Genomic DNA, 14,622 nt, shown 5'->3' with positions numbered 1-14,622 from the left:
AGTATCTCTCACTTATAGTGTAGCACTTGTAATTATTATGCAATTTTGTACTCTATATTGCAGTGAGTTGTCGCATTGCATGTTTTTGTCTTTTAATCATAGGGGACAATGTAAAAACAAACAGATTCAGGTGTAACACAGGCGCACCGCATACACTGGCCCAAATTTTGGGGTCCGCAATCTTTAGATTATGTCGTGTTGCATCTGATTTTTGCGCACCCATTCATTTGATTTGGGCTGTGGTCCATATTTTGTGGCCAAGTATAGGACATGTTCTTTTCTATTGTGGAACAGATATGATCTATGTGCGTTCGCATCAATATTTCCGTTAAAAAAAAATGATATAGGGGGTCATTTATTAAGACCAGCATTTTTGACATCGGTCTTAATAACCCATATATCTGGTGTTATGAAGAGGCCACTCCATAACTTCCTTGCCGTCTTACATTTAGACTATATTCTACGCCTAAAACAGGCATAGAAAATGGTAGATAAGATGGGCCTGACAGCCTCTCCTCTTCCCCGCCCATGCCATGTCCCCTTTTTTTACCTGGCGTGAGCCTAATATCGGTATATTTCTGGATAATAAATGACACCCATAACATTCTATATTTGACCTCAAAATGCAGGCTGCAGTCCCAAATAAGTCAAAGGGTGCTCAAAAAAATGATGACACACAGACATTACACAGATCTGTATTTTGCAGATCCACGTTTTGTGGACCGCTAAATACATATGGTCGTGTGAATGTTCCCCTACTGAGAAGAAGGCAAAAGATGAACAAATGCACAGGCAAGTAAAAAAAAAAAGAAGAAGTCATTCTGTAAACTGCATGAGCCAAAAGGTGTATTATAAACTAATAACCTATTATATGCATGATACCACATATAATAGAACACGTAAAGCTTCAATGATCATATAGCACACACTTACACGATACGATCACATTGATGGGGTCGCTGGTGCTGGAGCTGACCGGGTTCTCGATGCGGCAGGTGTAGGACCCATTGTAAATCTCAGATATCGGGGTAAAGTCCAGGGATGATCCCCTGCAGGTGACATGGGGCTTGGAGCAGATCTTCTCCTCATCATGGTAGAAGGTGTATGTAGTCACAGTCTGATTCCTGTCATCACAATGGAGGGTCCCATTTGTACCATTGATGAACTCCTGGTGGTCAGGCCTGAGAACCGGGGCAATAAGAGAAGCTAGAACAGAAGTGTATGAATGTGTAAGTGATAAGAATCATGAGAACGTGACTGCAGGAAAGCAACAGCAAAATAAGACCAAAGTGATTGCTGTATTATACGGACGTCATAGAGAGGGGTCTTCCCCACACCACCCTGAGACTGAAGAATCCTGCACACAACGGCTTCCTCCAAAAATATCAGCTAAGAATGTCAGGTGGTGATCAGCTGCTCACCGAGCTTGGGAGATTCCCTTTAATAGATTCCTAAGTCTCACTGCTCTTACAGTAAAGAGTCCATAGTCTCACTGCTCTTACAGTAAAGAGTCCATAGTCTCACTGCTCTTACAGTAAAGAGTCCATAGTCTCACTGCTCTTACAGTAGAGTCCATAGTCTCACTGCTCTTACAGTAAAGAGTCCATAGTCTCACTGCTCTTACAGTAAAGAGACCATAGTCTCACTGCTCTTACAGTAAAGAGTCCATAGTCTCACTGCTCTTACAGTAACGAGTCCATAGTCTCACTGCTCTTACAGTATAGAGTCCATAGTCTCACTGCTCTTACAGTAAAGAGTCCATAGTCTCACTGCTCTTACAGTAAAGAGTCCATAGTCTCACTGCTCTTACAGTAAAGAGTCCATAGTCTCACTGCTCTTACAGTAGAGTCCATAGTCTCACTGCTCTTACAGTAAAGAGTCCATAGTCTCACTGCTCTTACAGTAAAGAGACCATAGTCTCACTGCTCTTACAGTAAAGAGTCCATAGTCTCACTGCTCTTACAGTAACGAGTCCATAGTCTCACTGCTCTTACAGTATAGAGTCCATAGTCTCACTGCTCTTACAGTAAAGAGTCCATAGTCTCACTGCTCTTACAGTAGAGTCCATAGTCTCACTGCTCTTACAGTAAAGAGTCCATAGTCTCACTGCTCTTACAGTAAAGAGACCATAGTCTCACTGCTCTTACAGTATAGAGTCTATAGTCTCACTGCTCTTACAGTATAGAGTCCATAGTCTCACTGCTCTTACAGTAAAGAGTCCATAGTCTCACTGCTCTTACAGTAAAGAGTCCATAGTCTCACTACTCTTACAGTAAAGAGTCCATAGTCTCACCGCTCTTACAGTAAAGAGTCCATAGTCTCACTGCTCTTACAGTAAAGAGTCCATAGTCTCACTGCTCTTACAGTAAAGAGTCCATAGTCTCACTGCTCTTACAGTAAAGAGTCCATAGTCTCACTGCTCTTACAGTAAAGAGTCCATAGTCTCACTGCTCTTACAGTATAGAGTCCATAGTCTCACTGCTCTTACAGTAAAGAGTCCATAGTCTCACTGCTCTTACAGTAAAGAGTCCATAGTCTCACTGCTCTTACAGTAAAGAGTCCATAGTCTCACTGCTCTTACAGTAAAGAGTCCATAGTCTCACTGCTCTTACAGTAAAGAGTCCATAGTCTCACCGCTCTTACAGTATAGAGTCCATAGTCTCACTGCTCTTACAGTAAAGAGTCCATAGTCTCACTGCTCTTACAGTATAAAGTCCATAGTCTCACTGCTCTTACTGTATAGAGTCCATAGTCTCACTGCTCTTACAGTAAAGAGTCCATAGTCTCACTGCTCTTACAGTAAAGAGTCCATGGTCTCACTGCTCTTACAGTATAGAGTCCATAGTCTCACTGCTCTTACAGTATAGAGTCCATAGTCTCACTGCTCTTACAGTAAAGAGTCCACAGTCTCACTGCTCTTACAGTAAAGAGTCCATAGTCTCACTGCTCTTACAGTAAAGAGTCCTAAGTCTCACTGCTCTTACAGTAAAGAGTCCACAGTCTCACTGCTCTTACAGTATAGAGTCCATAGTCTCACTGCTCTTACAGTAAAGAGTCCATAGTCTCACTGCTCTTACAGTAAAGAGTCCATAGTCTCACTGTTCTTACAGTATAGAGTCCATAGTCTCACTGCTCTTACAGTAAAGTGTCCATAGTCTCACTGCTCTTACAGTAAAGAGTCCATAGTCTCACTGCTCTTACAGTAAAGAGTCCATAGTCTCACTGCTCTTACAGTAAAGAGTCCTAAGTCTCACTGCTCTTACAGTAAAGAGTCCACAGTCTCACTGCTCTTACAGTATAGAGTCCATAGTCTCACTGCTCTTACAGTAAAGAGTCCATAGTCTCACTGCTCTTACAGTAAAGAGTCCATAGTCTCACTGTTCTTACAGTATAGAGTCCATAGTCTCACTGCTCTTACAGTAAAGTGTCCATAGTCTCACTGCTCTTACAGTAAAGAGTCCATAGTCTCACTGCTCTTACAGTAAAGAGTCCATAGTCTCACTGCTCTTACAGTAAAGAGTCCATAGTCTCACTGCTCTTACCGTAAAGAGTCCATAGTCTCTCTGCTCTTACAGTATAGAGTCCATAGTCTCACTGCTCTTACAGTAAAGAGCCCATAGTCTCACTGCTCTTACAGTAAAGAGTCCATAGTCTCACTGCTCTTACAGTAAAGAGTCCATAGTCTCACTGCTCTTACAGTAAAGAGTCCATAGTCTCACTGCTCTTACAGTAAAGAGTCCATAGTCTCACTGCTCTTACCGTAAAGAGTCCATAGTCTCTCTGCTCTTACAGTATAGAGTCCATAGTCTCACTGCTCTTACAGTAAAGAGCCCATAGTCTCACTGCTCTTACAGTATAGAGTCCATAGTCTCACTGCTCTTACAGTATAGAGTCCATAGTCTCACTGCTCTTACAGTAAAGAGTCCATAGTCTCACTGCTCTTACAGAAAAGAGTCCATAGTCTCACTGCTCTTACAGTAAAGAGTCCATAGTCTCACTGCTCTTACAGTATAGAGTCCATAGTCTCACCGCTCTTACAGTAAAGAGTCCATAGTCTCACTGCTCTTACAGTAAAGAGTCCATAGTCTCACTACTCTTACAGTAAAGAGTCCTAAGTCTCACTGCTCTTACAGTAAAGAGTCCACAGTCTCACTGCTCTTACAGTATAGAGTCCATAGTCTCACTGCTCTTACAGTAAAGAGTCCATAGTCTCACTGCTCTTACAGTAAAGAGTCCATAGTCTCACTGCTCTTACAGTAAAGAATCCATAGTCTCACTGCTCTAACAGTAAAGAGTCCATAGTCTCACTGCTCTTACAGTATAGAGTCCATAGTCTCACTGCTCTTACAGTATAGAGTCCATAGTCTCACTGCTCTTACAGTATAGAGTCCATAGTCTCACTGCTCTTACAGTAAAGAGTCCATAGTCTCACTGCTCTTACAGTAAAGAGTCCATAGTCTCACTGCTCTTACAGTAAAGAGTCCATAGTCTCACTGCTCTTACAGTAAAGAGTCCATAGTCTCACTGCTCTTACAGTAAAGAGTCCTAAGTCTCACTGCTCTTACAGTAAAGAGTCCACAGTCTCACTGCTCTTACAGTATAGAGTCCATAGTCTCACTGCTCTTACAGTAAAGAGTCCATAGTCTCACTGCTCTTACAGTAAAGAGTCCATAGTCTCACTACTCTTACAGTAAAGAGTCCTAAGTCTCACTGCTCTTACAGTAAAGAGTCCACAGTCTCACTGCTCTTACAGTATAGAGTCCATAGTCTCACTGCTCCTACAATAAAGAGTCCATAGTCTCACTGCTCTTACAGTAAAGAGTCCATAGTCTCACTGCTCTTACAGTAAAGAATCCATAGTCTCACTGCTCTAACAGTAAAGAGTCCCATTGTCTTACTACTCTTACAGTAAAGAGTCCATAGTCTCACTGCTCTTACAGTAAAGAGTCCATAGTCTCACTGCTCTTACAGTAAAAAGTCCATAGTCTCACTACTCTTACAGTAAAGAGTCCTAAGTCTCACTGCTCTTACAGTAAAGAGTCCACAGTCTCACTGCTCTTACAGTATAGAGTCCATAGTCTCACTGTTTTTACAATAAAGAGTCCATAGTCTCACTGCTCTTACAGTAAAGAGTCCATAGTCTCACTGCTCTTACAGTAAAGAATCCATAGTCTCACTGCTCTAACAGTAAAGAGTCCCATTGTCTTACTACTCTTACAGTAAAGAGTCCATAGTCTCACTGCTCTTACAGTAAAGAGTCCATAGTCTCACTACTCTTACAGTAAAGAGTCCATAGTCTCACTGCTCTTACAGTAAAGAGTCCACAGTCTCACTGCTCTTACAGTAAAGAGTCCATAGTCTCACTGCTCTTACAGTAAAGAGCCCATAGTCTCACTGCTCTTACAGTAAAGAGTCCATAGTCTCACTGCTCTTACAGTAAAGAGTCCATAGTCTCACCGCTCTTACAGTATAGAGTCCATAGTCTCACCGCTCTTACAGTAAAGAGTCCATAGTCTCACTGTTCTTACAGTAAAGAGTCCATAGTCTCACTGCTCTTACAGTATAGAGTCCATAGTCTCACTGCTCTTACAGTAAAGAGTCCATAGTCTCACTGCTCTTACAGTAAAGAGTCCATAGTCTCACTGCTCTTACAGTAAAGAGTCCATAGTCTCACTGCTCTTACAGTAAAGAGTCCATAGTCTCACTGCTCTTACAGTAAAGAGTCCATAGTCTCACTGCTCTTACAGTAAAGAGTCCATAGTCTCACTGCTCTTACAGTAAAGAGTCCATAGTCTCACTGCTCTTACAGTATAGAGTCCATAGTCTCACTGCTCTTACAGTATAGAGTCCATAGTCTCACTGCTCTTACAGTATATAGTCCATAGTCTCACTGCTCTTACAGTATATAGTCCATAGTCTCACTGCTCTTACAGTATATAGTCCATAGTCTCACTGCTCTTACAGTAAAGAGTCCATAGTCTCACTGCTCTTACAGTAAAGAGTCCATAGTCTCACTGCTCTTACAGTATAGAGTCCATAGTCTCACTGCTCTTACAGTATAGAGTCCATAGTCTCACTGCTCTTACAGTATATAGTCCATAGTCTCACTGCTCTTACAGTAAAGAGTCCATAGTCTCACTGCTCTTACAGTATAGAGTCCATAGTCTCACTGCTCTTACAGTATAGAGTCCATAGTCTCACTGCTCTTACAGTATAGAGTCCATAGTCTCACTGCTCTTACAGTAAAGAGTCCATAGTCTCACTGCTCTTACAGTAAAGAGTCCATAGTCTCACTGCTCTTACAGTAAAGAGTCCATAGTCTCACTGCTCTTACAGTAAAGAGTCCATAGTCTCACTGCTCTTACAGTAAAGAGCCCATAGTCTCACTGCTCTTACAGTAAAGAGTCCATAGTCTCACTGCTCTTACAGTAAAGAGTCCATAGTCTCACTGCTCTTACAGTATAGAGTCCATAGTCTCATCGCTCTTACAGTAAAGAGTCCATAGTCTCACTGTTCTTACAGTAAAGAGTCCATAGTCTCACTGCTCTTACAGTATAGAGTCCATAGTCTCACTGCTCTTACAGTAAAGAGTCCATAGTCTCACTGCTCTTACAGTAAAGAGTCCATAGTCTCACTGCTCTTACAGTAAAGAGTCCATAGTCTCACTGCTCTTACAGTAAAGAGTCCATAGTCTCACTGCTCTTACAGTAAAGAGTCCATAGTCTCACTGCTCTTACAGTAAAGAGTCCATAGTCTCACTGCTCTTACAGTAAAGAGTCCATAGTCTCACTGCTCTTACAGTATAGAGTCCATAGTCTCACTGCTCTTACAGTATAGAGTCCATAGTCTCACTGCTCTTACAGTAAAGAGTCCATAGTCTCACTGCTCTTACAGTAAAGAGTCCATAGTCTCACTGCTCTTACAGTAAAGAGTCCATAGTCTCACTGCTCTTACAGTAAAGAGTCCATAGTCTCACTGCTCTTACAGTAAAGAGTCCATAGTCTCACTGCTCTTACAGTAAAGAGTCCATAGTCTCACTGCTCTTACAGTAAAGAGTCCATAGTCTCACTGCTCTTACAGTAAAGATTCCATAGTCTCACTGCTCTTACAGTAAAGATTCCATAGTCTCACTGCTCTTACAGTAAAGAGTCCATAGTCTCACTGCTCTTACAGTAAAGAGTCCATAGTCTCACTGCTCTTACAGTAAAGAGTCTATAGTCTCACTGCTCTTACAGTATAGAGTCCATAGTCTCACTGCTCTTACAGTAAAGAGTCCATAGTCTCACTGCTCTTACAGTAAAGAGTCCATAGTCTCACTGCTCTTACAGTAAAGAGTCCATAGTCTCACTGCTCTTACAGTAAAGAGTCCATAGTCTCACTGCTCTTACAGTAAAGAGTCCATAGTCTCACTGCTCTTACAGTAAAGAGTCCATAGTCTCACTGCTCTTACAGTAAAGATTCCATAGTCTCACTGCTCTTACAGTAAAGATTCCATAGTCTCACTGCTCTTACAGTAAAGAGTCCATAGTCTCACTGCTCTTACAGTAAAGAGTCCATAGTCTCACTGCTCTTACAGTAAAGAGTCCATAGTCTCACTGCTCTTACAGTAAAGATTCCATAGTCTCACTGCTCTTACAGTAAAGATTCCATAGTCTCACTGCTCTTACAGTAAAGAGTCCATAGTCTCACTGCTCTTACAGTAAAGAGCCCATAGTCTCACTGCTCTTACAGTAAAGAGTCCATAGTCTCACTGCTCTTACAGTAAAGAGTCCATAGTCTCACCGCTCTTACAGTATAGAGTCCATAGTCTCACCGCTCTTACAGTAAAGAGTCCATAGTCTCACTGTTCTTACAGTAAAGAGTCCATAGTCTCACTGCTCTTACAGTATAGAGTCCATAGTCTCACTGCTCTTACAGTAAAGAGTCCATAGTCTCACTGCTCTTACAGTAAAGAGTCCATAGTCTCACTGCTCTTACAGTAAAGAGTCCATAGTCTCACTGCTCTTACAGTAAAGAGTCCATAGTCTCACTGCTCTTACAGTAAAGAGTCCATAGTCTCACTGCTCTTACAGTAAAGAGTCCATAGTCTCACTGCTCTTACAGTATAGAGTCCATAGTCTCACTGCTCTTACAGTATAGAGTCCATAGTCTCACTGCTCTTACAGTATATAGTCCATAGTCTCACTGCTCTTACAGTAAAGAGTCCATAGTCTCACTGCTCTTACAGTATATAGTCCATAGTCTCACTGCTCTTACAGTAAAGAGTCCATAGTCTCACTGCTCTTACAGTAAAGAGTCCATAGTCTCACTGCTCTTACAGTATAGAGTCCATAGTCTCACTGCTCTTACAGTATAGAGTCCATAGTCTCACTGCTCTTACAGTATATAGTCCATAGTCTCACTGCTCTTACAGTAAAGAGTCCATAGTCTCACTGCTCTTACAGTATAGAGTCCATAGTCTCACTGCTCTTACAGTATAGAGTCCATAGTCTCACTGCTCTTACAGTATAGAGTCCATAGTCTCACTGCTCTTACAGTAAAGAGTCCATAGTCTCACTGCTCTTACAGTAAAGAGTCCATAGTCTCACTGCTCTTACAGTAAAGAGTCCATAGTCTCACTGCTCTTACAGCAAAGAGTCCATAGTCTCACTGCTCTTACAGTAAAGAGCCCATAGTCTCACTGCTCTTACAGTAAAGAGTCCATAGTCTCACTGCTCTTACAGTAAAGAGTCCATAGTCTCACTGCTCTTACAGTATAGAGTCCATAGTCTCATCGCTCTTACAGTAAAGAGTCCATAGTCTCACTGTTCTTACAGTAAAGAGTCCATAGTCTCACTGCTCTTACAGTATAGAGTCCATAGTCTCACTGCTCTTACAGTAAAGAGTCCATAGTCTCACTGCTCTTACAGTAAAGAGTCCATAGTCTCACTGCTCTTACAGTAAAGAGTCCATAGTCTCACTGCTCTTACAGTAAAGAGTCCATAGTCTCACTGCTCTTACAGTAAAGAGTCCATAGTCTCACTGCTCTTACAGTAAAGAGTCCATAGTCTCACTGCTCTTACAGTAAAGAGTCCATAGTCTCACTGCTCTTACAGTATAGAGTCCATAGTCTCACTGCTCTTACAGTATAGAGTCCATAGTCTCACTGCTCTTACAGTAAAGAGTCCATAGTCTCACTGCTCTTACAGTAAAGAGTCCATAGTCTCACTGCTCTTACAGTAAAGAGTCCATAGTCTCACTGCTCTTACAGTAAAGAGTCCATAGTCTCACTGCTCTTACAGTAAAGAGTCCATAGTCTCACTGCTCTTACAGTAAAGAGTCCATAGTCTCACTGCTCTTACAGTAAAGAGTCCATAGTCTCACTGCTCTTACAGTAAAGATTCCATAGTCTCACTGCTCTTACAGTAAAGATTCCATAGTCTCACTGCTCTTACAGTAAAGAGTCCATAGTCTCACTGCTCTTACAGTAAAGAGTCCATAGTTTCACTGCTCTTACAGTAAAGAGTCTATAGTCTCACTGCTCTTACAGTATAGAGTCCATAGTCTCACTGCTCTTACAGTAAAGAGTCCATAGTCTCACTGCTCTTACAGTAAAGAGTCCATAGTCTCACTGCTCTTACAGTAAAGAGTCCATAGTCTCACTGCTCTTACAGTAAAGAGTCCATAGTCTCACTGCTCTTACAGTAAAGAGTCCATAGTCTCACTGCTCTTACAGTAAAGAGTCCATAGTCTCACTGCTCTTACAGTAAAGATTCCATAGTCTCACTGCTCTTACAGTAAAGATTCCATAGTCTCACTGCTCTTACAGTAAAGAGTCCATAGTCTCACTGCTCTTACAGTAAAGAGTCCATAGTCTCACTGCTCTTACAGTAAAGAGTCTATAGTCTCACTGCTCTTACAGTAAAGAGTCCATAGTCTCACTGCTCTTACAGTAAAGAGTCCATAGTCTCAATGCTCTTACAGTAAAGAGTCCATAGTCTCACTGCTCTTACCATAAATAGTCCATAGTCTCACTGCTCTTACAGTATAGAGTCCATAGTCTCACTGCTCTTACAGTAAATAGTCCATAGTCTCACTGCTCCTACAGTAAAGAGTCCATAGTCTCACTGCTCTTACAGTAAAGAGTCCATAGTCTCACTGCTCTTACAGTATAGAGTCCATAGTCTCACTGCTCTTACAGTAAAGAGTCCATAGTCTCACTGCTCTTACAGTAAAGAGTCCATAGTCTGACTGCTCTTACAGTAAAGAGCCCATAGTCTCACTGCTCTTACAGTAAAGAGTTTATAGTCTCACTGCTCTTACAGTAAAGAGTCCATAGTCTCACTGCTCTTACAGTAAAGAGTCCATAGTCTCACTGCTCTTACAGTAAAAAGTCCATAGTCTCACTGCTCTTACAGTAGAGAGTCCATAGTCTCACTGCTCTTACAGTAGAGAGTCCATAGTCTCACTGCTCTTACAGTATAGAGTCCATAGTATCACTGCTCTTACAGTAAAGAGTCCATAGTCTCACTGCTCTTACAGTAAAGAGTCCATAGTCTCACTGCTCTTACAGTAAAGAGTCCATAGTCTCACTGCTCTTACAGTAAAGAGTCCATAATCTTACTGCTCTTACAGTAAAAAGTCCATAGTCTCACTGCTCTTGCAGTATAGTGTCCATAGTCTCACTGCTCTTACAGTATAGAGTCCATAGTCTCACTGCTCTTACAGTAAAGAGCCCATAGTCTCACTGCTCTTACAGTAAAGAGTCCATAGTCTCACTGCTCTTACAGTAAAGAGTCCATAGTCTCACTGCTCTTACAGTAAAGAGTCCATAGTCTCACTGCTCTTACAGTAAAGAGTCCATAGTCTCACTGCTCTTACAGTAAAGAGTCCATAGTCTCACTGCTCTTACAGTAAAGACTCCATAGTCTCACTGCTCTTACAGTAAAGAGTGCATAGTCTCACTGCTCTTATCGTAAAGAGTCCATAGTCTCACTGCTCTTACAGTAAAGAGTCCATAGTCTCACTGCTCTTACAGTAAAGTGTCCATAGTCTCACTGCTCTTAGTATAAAGAGTCCATAGTCTCACTGCTTACAGAAAATAGTCCATAGTCTCCCTACTTTTACAGTAAAATATCCATAGTCTCACTGCTCTTACAGTAAAGAGTCCATAGTCTCACTGTTCTTACAGTAAAGAGTCCATAGTCTCACTGCTCTTACGGTAAAGAGTCCATAGTCTCACTGCTCTTAAAGTATTGAGTCCATAGTCTCACTGCTCTTACTGTAAAGAGTCCATAGTCTCACTGCTCTTACAGTATAGAGTCCATAGTCTCACTGCTCTTACAGTAAAGAGTCCATAGTCTCACTGCTATTACAGTAAAGAGTCCATAGTCTCACTGCTCTTACAGTAAAGAGTCCATAGTCTCACTGCTCTTACTGTAAAGAGTCCATAGTCTTACTGCTCTTATAGTATAGAGTCCATAGTCTCACTGCTCTTACAGTAAAGAGTCCATAGTCTCACTGCTCTTACTGTAAAGATGCCATAGTCTCACTGCTCTTACAGTAAAGAGTCCATAGTCTCACTGCTCTTACAGTATAGAGTCCATAGTCTCACTGCTCTTACAGTTAATAGTCCATAGTCTCACTGCTCTTACAGTAAAGAGTCCATAGTCTCACTGCTCTTACAGTAAAGAGTCCATAGTCTCACTGCTCTTACAGTAAAGAGTCCATAGTCTCACTGCTCCTACAGTATAGAGTCCATAGTCTCCCTGCTCTTACAGTACAGAGTCCATAGTCTCACTGCTCTTACAGTAAAGAGTCCATAGTCTCACTGCTCTTACAGTAAAGAGTCCATAGTCTCACTGCTCTTACAGTAAAGAGTCCATAGTCTCACTGCTCTTACAGTAAAGAGTCCATAGTCTCACTGCTCTTACAGTACAGAGTCCATAGTCTCACTGCTCTTACAGTAAAGAAACCATAGTCTCACTGCTCTTACCGTAAAGAGTCCATAGTCTCACTGCTCTTATAGTATAGATTCCATAGTCTCACTGCTCTTACAGTAAAGAGTCCATAGTCTCACTGCTCTTACAGTAAAGAGTCCATAGTCTCACTGCTCTTACAGTACAGAGTCCATAGTCTCACTGCTCTTACAGTAAAGAGTCCATAGTCTCACTGCTCTTACTGTAAAGAGTCCATAGTCTCACTGCTCTTATAGTATAGAGTCCATAGTCTCACTGCTCTTACTGTAAAGATGCCATAGTCTCACTGCTCTTACAGTAAAGAGTCCATAGTCTCACTGCTCTTACAGTATAGAGTCCATAGTCTCACTGCTCTTACAGTTAATAGTCCATAGTCTCACTGCTCTTACAGTAAAGAGTCCATAGTCTCACTGCTCTTACAGTATAGAGTCCATAGTCTCACTGCTCTTACAGTAAAGAGTCCATAGTCTCACTGCTCCTACAGTATAGAGTCCATAGTCTCACTGCTCTTACAGTACAGAGTCCATAGTCTCACTGCTCTTACAGTAAAGAGTCCATAGTCTCACTGCTCTTACAGTAAAGAGTCCATAGTCTCACTGCTCTTACAGTACAGAGTCCATAGTCTCACTGCTCCTACAGTAAAGAGTCCATAGTCTCACTGCTCTTACAGTACAGAGTCCATAGTCTCACTGCTCTTACAGTAAAGAGTCCATAGTCTCACTGCTCTTACAGTACAGAGTCCATAGTCTCACTGCTCTTACAGTACAGAGTCCATAGTCTCACTGCTCTTACAGTAAAGAGTCTATAGTCTCACTGCTCTTACAGTATAGAGTCCATAGTCTCACTGCTCTTACAGTAAAGAGTCCATAGTCTCACTGCTCTTACAGTATATAATCCATAGTCTCACTGCTCTTACAGTAAAGAGTCCATAGTCTCACTGCTCTTACAGTAAAGAGTCCATAGTCTCACTGCTCTTACAGTATAGAGTCTATAGTCTCACTGCTCTTACAGTAAAGAGTCCATAGTCTCACTGCTCTTACAGTAAAGACTCCATAGTCTCACTGCTCTTACAGTATAGAGTCCATAGTCTCACTGCTCTTACAGTAAAGAGTCCATAGTCTCACTGCTCTTACAGTAAAGAGTTCATAGTCTCACTGCTCTTACAGTAAAGAGTCCATAGTCTCACTGCTCTTACAGTAAAGAGTCCATAGTCTCACTGCTCTTACCGTAAAGAGTCCATAGTCTCACTGCTCTTACAGTAAAGAGTCCATAGTCTCACTGCTCTTACAGTAAAGAGTCCATAGTCTCACTGCTCTTACAGTATAGAGTCCATAGTCTCACTGCTCTTACAGTACAGAGTCCATAGTCTCACTGCTCTTACAGTATAGAGTCCATAGTCTCACTGCTCTTACAGTATAGAGTCCATAGTCTCACTGCTCTTACAGTAAAGAGTCCATAGTCTCACTGCTCTTACTGTAAAGAGTCCATAGTGTCACGAACCAGCGGGTGTAAACTTACTGTGCCACGTGTCCTACCTCATCTAAGGGCATTGTATAAGTGAACCCCTAGAACTTCACAGTACCCCTGATGGTGGAGATAGACTTTGCCGAGGGTAACACCAGGTCGCTACCTCTTGAGGACGATTTGCACACAAGGCAGCTGGTCCAGGCAGACCAGGACGTACCTGAGCAAGCTACTAGAGGTACAGGCATTGTCAGCAGGCTGAGTCGTAACCAGGAGCAACAGTGCAGGGCCAAAGGTTGAGGCAGAGGTGAAGTCAAACAGGCAACAGGTCATGGCGGGTGGCACAGGTACAGGTCAGGCAATCCGGGTCCGCAACAGGAGAGTCAAGGCAAGCAGGCAGGGATCAAAGAGGTAGCGGAGTCAAGGAATATATGTTTGAGTCAGGAACACAAGCGGATATCAGGACCCTTAATAGGACACAAGGACCTTGACACTGAGGTATCTGAAAGGCGGCTGAGCCACTCATATATGTGCAGGAGGGCTAGGATTGGTCAGCGACGTCACATGATCCAACTTAAAGCACAGGAAGTGAAGCGCACCGGCCCTTAAGGAAATGCTGCAGGGAACAAGCAGCAAGCATGCTGTGGCCAGAGCTGAAAGGAAACACTTTCAGCAAATCACCGCTGAACACAGCTCCCGGGACCAGGGAGGTAAGCAGGGGAACAGCGGCACACAGCAGCCGCTATTATAGTACCCCCTACATTACGCCTCCTATTCTTGATTCCACGACAAGACAGAAACCTTTTTACCAAGTTTGGAGCATGAATGTTCTCCTCTGGTTCCCAAGACCTCTCCTCAGGACCAAAGGCCTTCCAGTCCACAAAATAGTAGGTCTTCTTGCCACTGTTCTTGATGTCCAGGATGTCTTTGACCTCAAATATCTCGTCAAAATCTCCAAATACCGTAGTTGGAGTAGAAGGAGCCGTCGTAAAGCGATTAAGAACTACAGGTTTTAGTAAGGACACGTGGAAGGCATTAGGAATATGCAGAGAGAGAGGCAGACATAACTTATATGTCACTTCGTTGATCCTCCTCAATACTTCCAAGGGTCCCAGGAACCTAGGAGCAAACTTGAAACTAGGAAACCTTATGCGGATATATTTAGAGGAAAGCAACCCCTTATCTCCTGATGTGAACTGAG

At 42.4% G+C, this 14,622-nt stretch overlaps 1 protein-coding gene across 1 annotated transcript in view; it reads right to left on the bottom strand.

Moving 5' to 3' along the window:
• LOC120986772 (carcinoembryonic antigen-related cell adhesion molecule 1-like) overlaps positions 1-14,622 on the bottom strand; it is a 90,386-nt gene that overhangs the window by 53,607 nt on the left and 22,157 nt on the right. Inside the window, exon 4 of the mRNA XM_040415479.1 lies at positions 934-1,206. Coding sequence (XP_040271413.1) covers positions 934-1,206 — 273 coding nt within the window. The remainder of the gene's footprint in view (positions 1-933; positions 1,207-14,622) is intronic.

This window comes from Bufo bufo, chromosome 1, assembly GCF_905171765.1.
Source record: "Bufo bufo chromosome 1, aBufBuf1.1, whole genome shotgun sequence".
NCBI classification, from domain to species: Eukaryota; Metazoa; Chordata; class Amphibia; order Anura; family Bufonidae; genus Bufo; species Bufo bufo.
Note: the sequence above shows the minus strand (reverse complement) of the source record. Positions and strands in the feature narration are given on the sequence as shown.